At 46.8% G+C, this 18058-nt stretch overlaps 1 protein-coding gene across 2 annotated transcripts in view; it reads right to left on the bottom strand.

The window, feature by feature from the left end:
- The window catches only part of EPHB1 (EPH receptor B1), a gene marked incomplete at both ends in the record, with an annotated part of 429300 nt that overhangs the window by 56286 nt on the left and 354956 nt on the right, over nucleotides 1–18058 (bottom strand). The window contains one exon of one of the 2 annotated variants that reach the window (XM_082625932.1): nucleotides 9448–9570. The exons of the other annotated variant lie outside the window; for it this stretch is intronic. Within the exon in view, the coding sequence (XP_082482058.1) occupies nucleotides 9448–9570 (123 nt within the window). The remainder of the gene's footprint in view (nucleotides 1–9447; nucleotides 9571–18058) is intronic. 2 annotated transcript variants of the gene reach the window in all.

Below are 18058 nucleotides of genomic sequence, written 5' to 3'. Positions count from 1 at the left end.
TAAGAATTTCAACACTGTGACAACAGAGCATTAAACCAAGTGTGGGCCCTGCTGAGAGTGGGACTCCGTGCGACCACACAGGTCCCATGAAGCCAGGCCTAGCTGCCCAGGTGGTTCTGAGGAACAGCCAACGTTGAAAGCCAGGGGTCTAAACCACCCAAGCGTATTTCAAGTGGATTAGGGAACTGCTAAAGGCCCTGGAGTACCTGGAATTCATCCCTACAGTTGAATTCATTTGAAAGCAGTGCTTGCCTACAAGCTGCCTTTCACTGCACAGGGCTTGACACATAGTGTGGGCTTTGTAGCTGTGAGCGGAGAGAAAGAAGAGAAGGAAGCAAGAAATCAGTGAAGGTGTGGCTTTGCAAAGTCCTATCTGTATAGAACAGTGTGGGCTACGTACATTCATTTCCTAGTTGACAAATGTCATGCCATTGTTTAATCTTTGTGGCTGACTGGTCTTCAGGTGCAGTGTTCCTAATACTTTAGCTCTAAATTATATCCTCTGTAGGGGTCTCATCATATAGTTTTTTGAAATTATAAATAAAAATGTGCTCTCCTGAGAGGATTTTTAGGGCAGTGAAATTACTCTATATGAAATCAAATGGTGGATACACGTCATTATACATTTGTTCAAATCCACAGAATGTACAACATCAAGAGTGAACCTTCACTATGGACCTTGGGTGATAATGATGTATCAGTGTAGGTTTATCAGTTGTAACCAATGTACCGCTCTGCCGGGGGATGTTGATAATGGAGGAGGCTATGCATGTGTGGGGCAGGGCGTATATGGGAAATCTCTGTACCTTCCACTCAGTTTTGCTGTGAACCTAAAACTGCTCTAAACAATAAAGTCTTTTTAAAAAAGAAAGTTCTCTCCTTGGGTAGGGAGAGATGGGTTCTGTATTGTTACTGCTCTTGGAAATCTGCTCTATAATCACTGGAAAGCAGTGGTTTAAAGGATGATGATTCTGTAAAAATAGCTCTTTTTCTGTGTCTGACCAAGAAATGACTTCATACTCCCCAAGCCCGGAGGTTTTCAAACCACCAACTGCCAAGGAAGTCACTTAATCCACAGTCCTTACTCGGAGGCTGTGCTCCACCCTGTAATTAAGTGGCCCTCATTGCAGCTGGGGCAAACTCTGGCCAGAGGAAGAAACTCTGGAGGAAGAAGCTTGAGGCTACACCATCCTCCCTTCCTTCTCCACTCACTGGACTTGGGGCAGGGTGCTTCACTTGTTCAGCCTCAGCTTTCTCAGCTCTGCTGGACAAAAGGAACTGATCAACTGTGTGGCCTTCCTAACAGGGCGTGGGGTCTCTGAAAAAGTGCTTTGTAAACTACACACTGTTGGAGACACAGGTGGGTAGTGATTTTACAAAGACAATCCACGGGTAGAGAGTCGGGTGGGAAGTGAGGGTAGGGTCATGGGGTAGGGAGTGGGGATGGGTAGTGGAAGAGAAAAGGTAGCACACGTGGGTTTCTGCAGCCTAGCGGGACTTGGAGGAGGCTGATCCAAGACACAGCAGAGCATCTTGCCAGGGGTGCTGGTAAGTCCCCCTGCCAGGTATCTGGGCATGGAGGGTGTCTTCAGGTAAGCCCGGGGTGTTAAAGTCTGGGGCCTCTGGCCCCCTAGCACCGCCACAGACTCCTAGGCAGTGGGAGCCGATGGGCCCTTTTTAGTAGCAAACAGAAAACCAAGACCCTGTGTCACTTGCAGTCTGAGTGCTGTCACCTGTGATCTTTGACTTCAGGCTCTCATACTTTGCTCAGGGAACTATTTTTGCTTTTTGGACACCTTTCCTGTCATTAGGGCCAGAACTTGAGGTCTGTGGTGCTTCGATTTGCCATGATCTGAACTCTATAAAGCTTCCTTTCATATGAGCTCCGAAACATGGCCATCCATCTTTCATCTTTTTAAGAAAAATTCTTAATGCCTAAAAAATATTTTCAACAAATGAAGCATTAGTATTGTATTTATTTATTTTTATTTTGGCCGCACCATGAGGCTTGCAGGATCTTAGTTCCCCAACCGGGGATTGAACCCTGGCCACAGCAGTAAAAGCACTGAGTCCTAACCACTGGACCACTAGGGAACTCCCCAGCATTATATTTAAAATAGATACTTACAGGAAATGACTGGGTAGTGGTTATGGTTGGTTCTTTCTGTACAGCTCGTTGACTGATAGTAATTTCAGCCAACCTAACTTTGGTCTGGCTGGACTGTGACTGGCACACACCTTTGCAGCTGACCTTGGACCCTCTCCTACAGCTGAACAACCTCTTGGCTAGGACTGGCACTAAAGTAGCTCCAGCTTCATGCCAGTTTAGTGCCAGTGATTCTTAGCAGTTGTTCTCAAAGTGTGGCTCCTGTCCAACAGCATCAGCATCACCTGGAAACTTGTTAGAAAATGCATATTTTCAAGCCCCATTTATACCCAACTGGATCAGTTTAGTATAGGGCCCCGTGACTTGGGTTTCAACTTGCCTCCAGGTGATTCTGATGCCTGGCTCCGGTTTGAGAACCATGGCCCTCAGGGCTGTCAGCTGAGTGTCATTTTGCCAGTTCCTGTCACTGCCCTCACAGACAGCTGCTGAAATTATTCCCTACAAGTTTCAGCTCCTTGACAAAGTGAAGAAGAGAGAAAAAGTGGCTCAGCAGCATTAAATGCCTCAACTATTATATGTAAAATTAGAAGGAAAGAATTTTCAATTTTTGAAAATGAAACATCCAACCTGCCAGCAGGCATTTCAAGCACTAGCTGTTGGGTATGTGCAGTGTGGATCTGCACACAATTGCAGTCTTTTTTTTTCTTCTTTTTTTTAGCAGCATTGTGAAGTCACAAACTGCTTTAGTGAGGGAAAAAGGAAAGCAGAGCTTCTCACTACTAGTTCAAGCTTCCACCGGAAAAGAAACTTTTAAAGAATTAATTTAAACTAGGTTTTTAAAGTATGATTTCCAGCAAGTTTTCACACTGTCCTGTGCAAGATAGGTTATGGCTAAACCAGGGATAGTAAAACCATGGCAGGCATTCCACCACCTCCTGTCCGTGCACCCAGGACAGACATTACTAATTGATCACAACCCTATTTCTCCTCAGCAGAGTTCCCCAGGTACCCATTACCAGGCTACTGGGGTTGGCAAATGAGATGGAATCTAATTAATAGCCATGGTGCCCACAATACCTAATACCTAGATGGTGAGAGTAAACCTAGTTTTCTCTTTTCTCATAGCTTCTTGTCATCATTAGACAACCACATACCTAGATATTACTTATTTTCTTAATATAAGCAAGCACATATAATAAAAAATGCTGAATATCTTGGCCCTCATTGTTATCCTTCTTAAGGAAATAACTGATCATACTAGAATAGGAGGACCAGAGGATGGGACAAGGGTATTCTAGGAAGAACATGCTCTCCCCAGGGCATCTCTGTGGCACCAGCATATGGGCATACTGAATTCTAAGAGAGTCCTGTCATTCCCAGCCAAGAGGCTTGGGTATTCCAAACTGCTAGCTAGAGTTTGCCATCAGAAACAATGTCTCTATACTTAGCTGCCATTTTCCAGAACAGTGACAAAAGTGGCAGGTAGTGTGGGAGTTACTTTCACCAGACTAAGATCAACCTTATCTGGGTTTCAGTTTTTGCTCTACCGTTAACTCAGTCCAACCAGTAGCATGGCCTTTGGCAAGCCGTTCACTGAATGTGGATATCCTTACCAGCCTACAAATGCATGCCTGCACACAGATGTGCACACACACACACACACACACACAAACTAACACACAGGGCTAACAGGGCCATTATGAGAGTTGAATGAGACAATGCTTGTAAAGTATGTACATGTTGAGTGCATGCCAGTTATATTAATCATACTTACAGGCAATATGTATTTGATTGGCTCCTCTGGAAACCCTTCCTGCTGTGACTCTTATCCAGTATGAGGCTACCCTCATCCTGCCCATCCTCTCTCTGAGTGAGCCCAAGAGAGTCAGGCTGGCAGGTGACTTTCTACCAAATCATCCCCAAGAAACATGTCCTCTTCTTCAAAGAGAAATGGTGGGCCTTGCTGGCCCCATTTCATCCACATACATCACAGATTCCCTCTCCCCAGCTCTCCTTACCCAGCCCTCTCACCTCAAGCCTCTTTCTCCTTCACAGTAAGCCATCCATGGACATGCTGGATCAGCAGCTGCTGAGTCAGGGGAGGATGTGTTTATTAATTAAAATACAACTGGCATGTCTCCCCTTGGGTGACCCCTTATGGTGACACCTCTACCTATATTTTCATGCATGTGTCATGCTCAGGGCTGCTGCATACAGTTATGTAGGTTTCACACTGCATGACCCAGGAGCACCATTCATGCTGTAGAGCCCAATTAGACATGGCAGCTCTGCTTTATGCTCTGGGCATGTCTACAGATCCAACCGATCAGAATTAAGCATTGGATCAGAGCTCCACAGGCCAACTGAAGCTGACCTGCGAGCGACTCCTATGAGTCAGATGCATGGCTGTAAAAAGCTGACATTCTCCAAAGATATCAGATGGCCGTCTGCCCCCTCTAAAGGGGCTTCAATCATTCCCATCATCTGCAGGGAAAAGAGGAAGGATCAGCCTTCCCCATTCCACTAGGCTCCTTTCAGAGCACTGAATGACTCACAACCTCACTCCGCCTCTCTCCAGTCTCTCTGCATTCTCCCAAGCTCCACCCAGTTCTCCAAATTCTTATCCCTGTTATGGTTTCCCCCCAAAGACATTCAACCATACACAACAAATATTTAACTGAGTACCTGAGTGCCACACCAGGCCAAGCATGGGACTCACAGAAGTACTTAAGTTTCATCACTCCCATGGAACTTTGAGCACGGTGATAAAAGAGGGTCACTAAACAAATAATTACATAATGATTAATGAGCTAATTATACAGTTGGCCCTTGAGCAACATGGGTTTGAACTGCACAGGTCCACTTATACGCAGAATATTTTTCAATAAATAGGTACTACAGTACTACATTATCCACAGCTGGTTGATTCCAGGGATGTGGACCCATGGATACAGAGGGCTGTCTGTCAAGTTATACACATGGATTTTCAACAGCTCATGGGGGTCGATGCACCTAACCCCTGTGTTGTTCAAGGGTCAAATGTAATCCAGCCCTCTTGATTGGTGTCACACCCGGCTCACAGTGATTTGTTATTTATTCCTTTGTTCAATATCCTCAACAACTGTAGAAGAAACTTTGGAGGTTGGTGCCATTCTTCAACCTTATAGTTTTTAGATTTTACTCTATTGGCCTTTACTCACAAGCACAACTTCCAGCCCCACACCCTGGGGGTCAGGCAGCCCCCCTCTCCCTTCAAGCTGTTTAACCTGATGGCCCTTGCTTCTGGCCACAACCTCCATGCCGTGTCTCCCCATCAACTCCAGCCACCAAGCCCACTGGTCACTCCATTTGCCATGTGTGGGTACATCCCGGTTTAGATGAGTTTACTCACTGCAGAGCAGCCTTCCTTACCACCCTTGATCCCAGCATCGGCCATCTCAAAACTTCTCCACGTTTCCAAGCCCCATAACTGGTCTGCATGCCTCTGAGTCCTTACCTACCCTTTCTCAGCACCCCTTCCATTCCAATTGAAACACAGGTTCATCAGGTTCTTCTCCCCCTCACTCCTACCACCCACCCTGCTCAGAAAGCACCCCACTCGCCATTTTCTACAGGATAAAATCCATACTGCAGTCTCTGGATTGCTAAGCCTCAGCCTGATTCCAGAATTAATGCTTGATTCCTACCTTCAGGAAACCCCTCCCCAGCAGCCTCCTTTCAGCCTTGTTCTCAGAATGTGCTGCACAGAGTGTCAGCCCATCCACAGCCTCCAAGCCCTCAGGGGACTCTTCCCTGAGTCTTCTCCGGCCATCAAGCCTCTCCTCCTCCCACCTCCGGGGCTGTGAGTTCTCTGGTCCCTTGTCTTAGCTCTCAGACTCCTCCCCTCCTCTCGTGGAGTGGGACTGCATCTGTGTTAGACAGTAACATATCAGCCGGAATTATTAGGCACTGAGTGTGTTTTCCAGAATCCACCACAGTCACAAGCCGTGATCTTTTGAATTCTCAACCCAATCCCTCCTGCAACAAACATAGCCCTCCCCTCTGGATCTATTCTCAGCAGGAATGGGCCAGTTTGTCTGCAACCTCTTTGAAATTATCTTGCACCTTCTGGAAGGCCAGAGTGTGCTGGTAAGCATTCAACTACCAGCTCTCCAGAAAACGAAGAAACAAAGACCCCTGATTTGTAGTAGTTGCTAATTCTCATGGTGTAAATATGCCTCCCATGCCTAATGTCAAACTACCAACATGATGCCACCGAACACAGGGCTGGAAAAAGATGCACACAATTGGCTCCTGCGAAGTAGTGCAAGCTGGCTCCAGCACACCACTGCTGGAAGGTCATGGTCATTCCCCTCCTTATGTCATTTAATTTTCCTTTTCTGTCTCATCCTCTCATGAGTTTCACAGAAACTTACTTTTTCTACTAGTTTCCATCCTTGAAAGCTCAGGCCACAGGTGATCTCCTTTGTGAAGTCTTCCTGATGCCCCAACTCACTCCCAGAACAGGGAGCTAAACACTGCTCTATGTTGATGAGGTGGCGCAATAGTTAAGAATCCTCCTGCCAATGCGGGAGACACGGGTTTGAGCCCTGGTCTGGGAAGATCCCACATGCGGCGGAGCAACTAAGCCCGTGTGCCACAACTACTGAAGCCTGCACACCTCTTGTACTCCGCAACAAGAGAAGCCACTGCAATGAGAAGCCCTTGCACAGCAACAAAGAGTAGCCCCCGCTCTCTGCAACTAGTGAAAGCCCGCATGTAGCTACGAAGACGCTCACTGCAACTAGAGAAAGCCCGCGTGTAGCAACGAAGACCCAATGCAGCCGAAAATAAATAAATAAATAAATAAATAAATAAATAAATAAATAAATTTATTTTTTAAAAAGTAAAAAAAAAAAAAAGGTCACAACCTTTGCACATACCTGTGTTGTGGGTTGTGTGAAATAGTGAGCATGTTACTGGCCTGTTTCTCCACAAGACTGTCAAACCTCTGAACAGGAGAGTGTCTGTTCTTCTCCACACCCACATGCAAAAATTATTCAATAAGAGTTTATTGAGGGAAGGAGGGAAGGAATAGAATGAAGGAAGGAGAAATGATTTCTGATTCTTCTTCTCATGTTGTGTTACCATTTTGCAGCCCAGATTTGGTCCCCTGAGCCGAATCTGCCACGTGGCTAAATATCGCCAATTACACTGCATAAATGTTACCTTACAAATTTTTTTTTAAACTCAACCTTCACACCAGCTCTTTTAGCACAAGGTGAAGTCAGTCTCCGGGAGGTAGGGCGTGGGAGAAGCAGGAGTGGTGACAGAGAGAAAGAATCGGAGAGTGGAGAGAGGTTGGCACCCGCCAGGAGTGTCTCCTGTTGAAACTGCGTCAAGTTACACATAGTGAACTCATATCCCCAGGGGTTAGCTCTGTGATTTCTGAATCGTGAGCAGATGGGTGTCAGGTAGAGGGCAGTCAGCAGCCACTGGGCAGAAGTCTTTATCCCAAGCTGCTGGCCATCTTATAAACTGCTCCATGTATCCACCCTCCCCAGGGTCAGGCGAGCCATGGCGGGGACTGAGCCTTCTCCAAGCAGAATGCACAAGAACGGCAGCATCAGCAAGTGCTGCCCAGCATCCAGCAGCTGGTGAGCTCACTCCACGTTGCCACCCCCCAGCAGGGTCATAAAGTGAGAAGGCTCTTGACTCCTCCCCTGACAAAGTCGGGAAGGGGGCTGACATGTGCTCTCTGGGATGAAATGCAGTCCAGAACACATTGCTCTAAGCACATGGCATAAATAACAACATTGAAATCGCTAGCACCATTGTCACATGACATAACAGCAATGAACAATATGGAGGAATAGGGTGCCAGACCGAACGCCCTCTCACCCTGACCAACACTCAAGTTTACTGGAGAAGTCTGAGCCCCTATGCGTGATCAAGTTTATCTGGGATCCAACCTTCCAAGGCATGATCCTTAGGTCTGTCAGTGTCTAAGGGAGAACAGAAAATTATCTGCACAGAAGTGAAAGTCGTGGTTCAGTATTTAATGAAAGTCAATGGGAAATATGTATAGACTCACGTGGGTCAGATTATGGTCGGCCGGCTGGAACACACGAGGGGTTGGTAGGAAGAGAGTGGTGTGTCCTGACAGGGAGAGTCCCAGCACCCACCACAGGGATGCCATGAGGTTGGAGCTCTTAAGAGGTGGCTTAACGGGGCGAGGTTTCAAATGTGACTTTCAATTTCACAGATGGCTTTTTGACCCCTCAGTGCATTAAAAGAGGCAGTGAATGGAAGGAGTGTGACTTTCCCCCTAAAGATAATATATGGAGCGGCTGTCTGGAAGACTTTGACTAAACATATTTTATGGAGCTTAAAATATTATTTGGAGAGGCAACCCCATGGCTCTCCAAATACTGACCTGAGAAAAAGCACTTCCATACATAGGAACTACAAAGAAGAATACAACCTATGAGTGAAGAGAGATTGAATAGTGGCTAATACAATTTAAAGAAGACAAAGAATGCTGTAGAAACAAAAGTAGGAAAGAGGACACAAAGCAAACACATCTTTGAGAAGATTCAGAAAAGATAGCAGAGGGGCAGTAAAGAGATTACTTCCAAAGGAATGGTATTTTGGGATATTTTACACATTTACGTCAGTAAGGCTGGATCCATTGCCCAACTGACTCAACTGCTGATCCATCAAAGGAAGATGAAAATTTTAGATCGGTCTTTAGGTAGAATTTCCTAAGAGCATCTCAGGCAGTTAATTCTCTGCCAGGCTGGGTTTCTATTCCAATGCAGGAAGATGGATGAGAGCACACGTTTCTGGGACAGAAATTTGTCTTGTATTACCATCCATATCATAGATCTTTTGTTTAAAAATATGGCTATGGGTGAGCTTTCTTCTGGAAAGAGTGGTCCCTCTTTGGTTTATCATGGTCTGCCTCCAAATCCATGGACGTCAGAAAAGGAGAACTGAAAGTGTGGGAAGAAATCTTGGCCCAAAGCCATGGAGATATGAGAGTCAGTGAAGGGGATACTAGGTCCAGCTTCTAAAAATGTATATTTCTCAATTGGTTACCCTATCTCTCTCTCTTTATCTTCATTTGGTGGTCCATTTCCAAAGCTATTTCTGAATCTTTTTAGACTAGAGTTGACTTCTCTGCAATACCAAATAAGCTTGGACACCACGAACAAGCTCCCCAAACGATCCTTAGACACACACTGTAGATGGCTTAGACGTATCTTCTGGGGAAAAAGATGGTAGAGAACACCCAGAGCGGTGGGAAGAGGTTGTTTGGACACCAAGAGAACAGAAAGGAGGGGAGGGGAGAGCCATACCTGCTCCGATGACCTCTTCGATTTTCACAAAAGAGACATCAATCTCCTTGGCAAACTCCCGGACAGCTTCGTTGGGGTCCTCATAAGTGAAGGGGTCAATGTAGATCTTCATCCCTGGGGAGCCTTTTTAGAGGAGATAAGCAGGGTTAACATCCCAAAGGGGACACGGCGGTCATTAAGCACTGGCTGATGTACCCAGCTGTAAGGGTATGACCGGGGCGGGGGTGTCTCTCCTACACATAGGGCTGCCTCCCTTTTCCTGGCTGGGCCTCCCCATCTCCCTTCCCTCTGCGCCACGCTAGCCTGGTTCTCTGTTCTCTACTTCTCCTCTGTATTTTCTTCTGTTTTTGAGCTCTTGATGAAATGTGGAGCAGATTACTTATAAATGACAGATCGGGACCAGTTCCCACACCGGGCACTCACAGAAGGCAAAGAAGCTGATTGATGCCAACCAAATGCATTAGCAGAAAAGTGGTGGTAAAATGGTAGGGCAGATATCAATATTATCAACTTGACAACTTTCCTGAGTGGAGGCCACCGTTAAGGTTATAACTGATGGCTGTGTCCAGGGCTGGAAGAGGGATGAGGATGGATTTAAAAAAGAAAGAAAGAAAGAAAGAAATTGCTATTAGAAAAACCTCAAGATAGGAGTGCTAAGCCAGTATACCAGAAGAGAAAATGGGAGGAGAAAAGCATAGAAAACACTGGGAGAGGAAAGAGCAAAGTCTACATAGAAAAAAATGAGGTGGAATGAAATAAAAATGGTGCTTGAACCCCCATGCCTTCAGACACAGTGAAGCATGAAAAGTGAATAAAATGGTGAATGAGAAATACATAAAGGAATATGGACTTTGTCACTGATGTTTACAGAGGCAAGATAAATAGGTGTGCACGGGGACAAAATAGAGAATCGTCATTGCAGAAAAAATACATTCAAAAAGTGGAGGAGAGGGGACAAAATAAAGGAAATGGAACCCAAAAACAAATGGATTCATCGCAATGTCGTTTTTCACCATGCTGGATGTGTCATTAGGCAAGAATGGAGATGGTTTTCCTGGCGATGATGTGGTGGGAGCTGAGCTTCGAAAGCTGCTCAGCACGGTCTGGCATCGCATCCTTGGGAAGAGCAGCCATTTTCCCTGCCCGTCGCTGCTGTCTGGTTCGTGGAAGAGGCAGGTCAGCAGGGCAGGCAGGTGTGCAAAGGCCCAAGTGCTATGCCCGTGGTGGAGGCTGGATCTCAGGTTCCCCGAGCTGAGCTCCTCTCAGCGTACACTTCCCACCCGGCCACGGTGGCTTCTTCTCAGTGAGTCCCAGCCCTGAGCACATGGTCTAGTTTTGACATCTTTCATCCAAAAAACTTCTGGTGACTCTACAGCTCCCCCAGGTTAATGTTGCCCTGATCACCAGTTCAGGCCAGAATACAATCCAGAGGGAGAAGGAAGATGCAGCCAACGATTAAAGGGGGATATGTTTTGAAAGCCAGAGAGAGCCAGGTGCTTTGAAAGCTGGGTTATTCCCAGTCATGAAATGAAAGCACTCCAAGCATGCTAGGTGGCTTGCTTTAGGGTGGTTGACATCACTCCAGAATGCTCTTTGAAAACTTGGGGATGACAACATTGGCTTTGGAATCTGCTGATTGAACTTTGGACAAAGCAAATCCTCATCTTTATAATAGAATGTTGTAATCCCTGGGGGGATGGAGGGAGGGAGAGACGGGGGGGGGGAGAGAGAGAGAGAGAGAGGGAGAGGGAGAGTTTACTTTAATAACAGTGGACAAAGGGGAAAACACAGCTGGAGGCTCATCCCTTTCTCCTTTGGTCTGGAGAACAAGTGAAGTGCAAGAAGGATTGAAGCCACACAGAAAGTCTAACGACCCAGACCAGTATCTCCAGGCGGTCTCACTTTGGGCTTCTCCAGAAGCAGCAACTTGAGACAAGGTTTTGAAAGCTAGTGGCTTATCCGGGAGGTGATCCGAAGAAGTAGCCGCAGGCAAGTGTGACAGGTAGGAGAGGAAGGCAGCCTGTGAAGGGTATGCTCTCAAGGCACTTACTGCCGTGGGGCTGTGAGTAATTGACACAGGCTTAACTCCCCACCCCCTAGGAATCTCTGAGACCATAGGCTTCAGGGTCAGCCCACCCTAGGGTGGAGGGAGCTGGCGAAGCTCCACAGGACTCTCATCAGTCATTGGTTGAGGGCTGCCTGCCCTGCTGGGCAGGTGGGCGGGGAGATTCCAGGGCCTGAGAGGTGCTTAGGTGAAGAAACACCGATGCTTCAGGTGGAAGCTGGCTAGTGTGCACTGGAGAGGTGAGCTCAGGAGACAAGGTCACCACAAAAGACCCACTCAAAATGCCACAGGGGCAGCAAGCCAGTGTCAGCAACCTGTGACTTCTTCCCAGTTCTGGGCTGAAATGAGAGAAGGCTCAGAGCCCAGAAGCTGGGATCCAGAGGTGAGGTCAGAACCCCAAAGCCTCTCGCTAGCCAGGCATTCTGAGCCAAGACCACATACATCTCGTATGACATTGTTTTCCTCTGCTGACGGAGGAGGGAACACCTTCCTCCTGGGGCAGCTGTGATATTAAGGACCGTGTTGCAAGTGACATGCCTAACACGGTGTCTGATGTACAGGGTGGCCTCACAAGTTGATATGCTCGTGATTATTATCAGTAAGTTGTTCTAGGAAGTGTTTGGGGCGGTAGGAAGAGGAAGCCGGGGGGCGGGCATGGGGGCTGGGCATTGGGGGGCTGTAAACCGCTTAGGGTTATATTAGTTACTTTAAAAATACCACCTTGTTATCTTGGATTAAGGGCTTTTAAACGATGTATGCTAAGCTGTCCTACAGGAACTCTTCCATGGAAACTAATTAAACGACCTAGAATGTGCTGTAATGAATGGTTTGCAAGTAAAGACATATGTAAGGATGAATGAGAGAGGGTTCTGAGTTAATGAGCTCCACAGATATTGGCCCCAATCAGTTCTGGGAAGGAGCTACTCCCAGAAGGTAGAGGCTCATCTCTTGATGGTGCCAGGATTCATTTAGGCCAGTGGCGTCCAAGCAAGGGCATCTGCATGGGAGAAAGTTCACATTCTAATCACTGTGTGGTTTATTCACGGGCAGCTGTGCTACCGCACTGGCTTGTGGAATTAAGGAGTGTGTGTGTATGAGTGTGTATGTGGGTATGTATACATGTGAGTGTGTGTATGTGTGTGAGTGTACAAATGTGTGCATGTGTGAGCACACATGATGTCTCAACTGCTGTTCTGGGCCAGGCAGGGGCTTTGGTCATCACTGAAGCTTTTCACAAGAAGCCGAGGAGGTGGCACGAAGCCTAGACCTGGCGATGCAATGTCAATTTAGAACATCCTGCACCTATGCAGGGTAGGAATCAGTTCTTGTTTTCCCTGAAGTTGAAGATACCTTTGTTAGACTGAGGAAGGAAAACTGAAATCAGAAGTCTAACAAATGGTTGAAACTCAGTGCTTTTCCTCTGACGAGGGTCAGATAGGGCCAGTCTAGGAATGGCTGCGGGCAGGGTCCCTAGGTCCTAAGTCTGAAGAGTGATTTGGCGGAACACGTGCACTAATGGCTCTCCCTGTGTCCACCTCATCTCGGGATGACACGTCTCTCCAGACCTCTTCCCCACGTCACAGCTAGCCTTTTTCTAGGCCCAGAAGATGATGAGGAAAAATAAAATGTCTTCAGCTAGGCAGAACAGGTCATTTGTCTTTTGGCTCATTTTGTGTTTCTGCATAAATCCTGCATCAGCCTGTTTCTGCTCCCACTTGCCAGTGAGCAGTTTTTAATTATCAGGGAAATGGTATTTAGTGCAATGAATCACCAGACAGTGAACAAGGAATTCGAGTCAGCTGTGGAGTCGGGCACAGCCAAACGTTTAGAGACAGGGCTCAGAAAATATTCTCAGATGGTGAGTGTTGGGGAAATATTATTAATGGCAGTTATAATAATATCAGATGTAATACAGCTCTATAATGTAAGACATTTTATAATGCTCTGTCCAATGCTTCACATTGTTAGTGTTAATATTATAATATTTATAATATCTTATAGTTTCTGATTAGTTTCATCATTTTTAACATAGGTTACATACCTTTGGCACAAACCTGGTATGTACAGATCTAAACTGATTGATGGTGCCGAGAGAGAGAAGAGAAAAACTTCAATTTTTATTTATTTATTTATTTATTTTTGCGGTACGCAGGCCTCTCACCATTGTGGCCTCTCCCGTTGCGGAGCACAGGCTCCGGATGCACAGGCTCAGCTGCCATGGCTCACGGGCCCAGCCGCTCCGCGGCATGTGGGATCTTCCCGGACCGGGGCACGAACCCGCGTCCCCTGCATCGACAGGCGGACTCTCAACCACTGCGCCACCAGGGAAGCCCAGAAAACTTCAGTTTTATGATCTTCTAGTTTATTAATCTCTATTAAAGATCTGACTTGCAGATATGTTTATTCTTTGATCTCAAAACCCATTTATGCTATGAGTGGGGTCACAGCCTGGACTGTTAAAGCTTTAAAGGACCATAGTCCCAGGAGATCTGCAAAATCTTAAACATGAACCAAGGCTTTAAAGATATTAACTTTGGGGAGAAATGACTTTGCCATTATCCAGAGCCTTCCTGCATGGCAGGGAGCAGTCCTTGAAGCACAAGAAACTCCTGGGTATTGTTGGAGATCCTGTAGCAGGAGCTTAGTGTGCTCTCAAAAGGGAAGAGGCTGGGATAAATTTGGGGGATGCTGGCAGATTGTGGGGTGTAGCTAAAAAGTCAGCTCGACATGTTTACAAGTGCCAGGGTCTCAGGGCGGGATAGCGTGGGCTGGTAAAGGGCCAGTTCTAAACAGTAAGTGACATTTAGGTATTAAAAGTGGAAGAAGAAGATGGAATAGTGCCATTCAGCCCTCTTGTGCATTCAGAAAGTGCAAAATCAGTACCACGGACAGCTTGCGGGTCCCATGAGGGAGGCTTCAGGGTGCCAGGAAGAGCCCAGTGCCCTCCTGCTGGTGGAGGATTCCTAGAATCCCACAGTAGGGTCCGGAAAGCTAGTGCATAAATTAGGTTGTTTTCAGTCGTTGATATCTTGTGTCCCAGCAGGTTTGATGGAGCCATAGGAAAGGGGGACACCTGCCTCCTCATTCCCCATTCTGGATCCAAGGCAGACTTTGTCTGATTCATGACTCACCTAAATTTGGTCCAGATATCTAAGCACAAGAGGGAAGCTGTTTAGGGATCTGCACATAAACTCCGGCTCCTGGGAGGGACCTCATCCAGTCCTCTGCCTCAGAACGTTGATCACCCCCCTTTTTCTCAGTGCTGAGCAGACACCCAACTAGCCCTGTGCCGGGGACTGTGGGAGCTACAGGGAAAACAGAGCTCGTGGAGTTCTCAGGTCACTGAGATGTGAACAAACTGGGAGCAGTGCCAGAGAGTCTAGAATCAGGATCCCACACCCGGAAACAAGCTGTAAGTGCTGCAGAAACCAGAGAAGACGGCGGACTGTGGATGCTACTCTTCAAGGTCAGCGTTCTAGAAGGACAGGTCACGTGGTGCTGCACTGAAGAGGGAGAAGCTTGAAGTGTCACGAGGCACAGCTCAGAGAGAGAGACCTGCCATTGAGCGAGCTGGGACAGTGTGGTCAGCTTGAGTGTGGAAGGAAGGAGGGGTCTGAGGCGGAACAGTGCTAATGCACTAGTGGGAGGGCCTTGACTACCATCAAAGGCACCTGGATTGCTGCCATTGGACACACACAGCCGACAACTGTGCCCGCAGCAGGGAAGGGATGTACCGAGAGCAAGGCATGGGGAGTTCATTTTGCTGACGGCCCGCAGCATTCCCTTGCATCGTTGCGGGGAAGGGGCTGGAGGCAGAGAAAACAGCTCTGAGGTTGCTGCTGTAATTACGGTACAAGATAACAGTTTTTAAGCACAGCATCGCAATGACAACAGCAGAAGAGGCAAAAGAAATTTCAAAGGAATAACTGGCAGCACTTGGTGAGCAATTAAAGATGAGGAATGAAGGAAGGACCAGAAGAATGCGAATCAACGCCAAGACTTCCAGAACTAAGTGGTCCTATTAACCAGGCGATGGACTTTGGGAAGGAAACCCTATTGTTAGGGAAGTTTGCACACGTGGCTTTAGACTTTGAATGCATGGGTGAAATATGCAAGGTCTAGAAGTCAGTCAGAAAACTCAGAATGGAAATGGAGCCGAAAGGCTGGATGTGGAGTGGTGGATGTGGTGGACACATGAGTTACCCAGAGCTTCACACAGTTGAAGCTGTTGATGTGAAAGGCTGAGGACAGGTAGTTTCTTAGAGCAAATCTACTAGGAAAGGTTGATGGGCACTAGAAACACTTTGCTCCGCCTGCTTGGGGTGAAGACCAGGACGATGGGTGGTTGTCTTTTTCCCTGAAAGAATGGAGGTCATGGGTGTCCAGCCAAGGCTAGAGGGAGAATCCAAGAGAGGGTGCCCCAGGGTGGGCAACAAGGCTGGTGGGAAAGCACCAAACCTGAGGAAGCTCTTCCTTCCACCTTCTGTTTGGGGGTGTCACCACATTTCAAGATTTGTTCTTAAAACCACAGTTATTGCCTAATATGTGTCTCCAGGAGAAGGAAAGTGGACCACAGGCTACTTGCTATTGAGGAAGGTATTTCAGGAAAAATAATTTAACATCTTCCTTCTTCTTAGGTATCAATGACCAGGACAGGCAGGTCCTTCCAGGCAAGGCCCACTGTCTCTGGGCCACTGAAATCCTGCCAGGAAACTGATGGCAACAGCCCAGGAGCTGGGGACTCAAAGAGTTACCCTGGTTTCTAGAGGCTCTGGCTTTGACCCAGCAGCAGACACATGGGTGCAGCTATAGCTCGTTAAATTTATTTGACATTTAATAAGCACTCACTGAACACTCAGCCACCTTTTGCACCTGGGGGCCTTTCCTCCTCTTCCCTTAGGCCCTCATTTACTCATGTTCAGGTTCTAATGCTCCTGTTACCTTCAGGAGAGGCAGCCAAAATATCCATGGTCTGTGCCTCTCCTCCAGCTACACATGACCTTCACCCTGGTGTCCAAAGGTGATTTCCAGTGCGCTGGATGCTGTGTCCTGAACGGTTCGGATATGTCCCTCCCACCCAGAGTCAAGAAAGCTGGGTGTAGAATCTTGGGTCGAATCAAGTCCAGTGTCCTACCTAAAGCAGGAATCCTCTCTACCACATCCTCTACAGCAGCCTTTACTGATATCTGTCTCTGCAAGACCAGAGAGCTTACCTCCCTCCCCACAAAGCAGCCTGTCTCTGTGTGGACAGTTCCAGTTTGGGGGGCTGTTCGTATATTGAATCAAAGTCTGCCTACTCGGATCTCTCACCGATGGTTCCATTTAACACAACAACACACAACAGCAGTATCACCTTTCTTTTGCTGTGATGATGTCATGCTTGATTTTGACCCCCAGGTTCCTGCCTGCATTTCTCCAGCACCAAATCGGTTGGTGTCTCTGAGGTGACAGGTCAGGACTTGGCACCCTCCATGGGTCAGCTGCTTTGTTGACAAAGTCCTTCTTGACACATGGGGTCCCCAGAACAAAGAACATCCTTCTAGATGTATTCTCACCAGCACAGAGGACAGCATTTCTGTGTATCACCTCCTCTGATCCCAACTTTAATTGTGACCACAGAGTCATAAAACTCTGGACAGGCTACTTGGCTTCTCTGAGGCTCTGTTTCTTCACATGCAAAATCTACCTCATGGGACAGTTATGAGGATCAAATTAGTTAATTTAAAGTTACTGTGCTCAACATAGTATGTGCTCAAATTGGAGGCTTTTAGTAGTATTATTCTGCATTAATAACACTGCTTAGCCTTTTGTATTAGCTTTTTCTCACTCCTATTAGGCATGTGATCAACAAAGTACTGAAACTTTTCCATACAAACAGATAGCAAGTCAGGTCTCCTCCTTTTTGTACCGCTTTATTTTTGTTTTAACCAACACTAGCTTCTAGATTTATCCCTCTAACATTTTGTCTTGCAGATTTCCAATTAGCATTCAAAGCTGTTGTATAGTTCTGAATTTTGATTCTGTCTTCTGTGGAGTTCCTTAAGCCACCCAACTGTTACCTACAAACTTGATAAGCATCCCTAGGCTTGCACCTGACTCATGAATTTAAAAAACAATCAAACAAACAAGCGATTGAATTGGACGAGAACTAGAATAGAACTGGTGACTTCCTTCCTGGCTGACAGACTCACTAACCCACTATCTTTTCGTATGACGACCAGCTCTGTAACCACTTTACAATGCTTTCCCATGGGAGATCATAAAATATTTTTGCCAAAGTAAAAATCCACTACATATACAATTCCTCTTGAATTGACTAAATGCATAACCCTAGTAACTGAGATGAGGTCCCCATAACTTTTCTTAACAATCCTGGGTTCGTTCCCAATGATCACTGAATTTAGTTTTAGAACCCATCTGCTTCCCAGTCTCTTGAGCATTTGGCAGGGATCAAGCTCACCCTCCTGTTCTGCGGTCCCTGTGTTCTGTCCTCTTGTCCTGTGTGAAAATTAGTGTGTTTGCCAGTCTTATGGTCTTTAGACACAT

The sequence above is a fragment of the Mesoplodon mirus genome (assembly GCF_964341445.2).
Source record: "Mesoplodon mirus genome assembly, chromosome: 6".
Classification (NCBI taxonomy): Eukaryota; Metazoa; Chordata; class Mammalia; order Artiodactyla; family Ziphiidae; genus Mesoplodon; species Mesoplodon mirus.
Note: the sequence above shows the minus strand (reverse complement) of the source record. Positions and strands in the feature narration are given on the sequence as shown.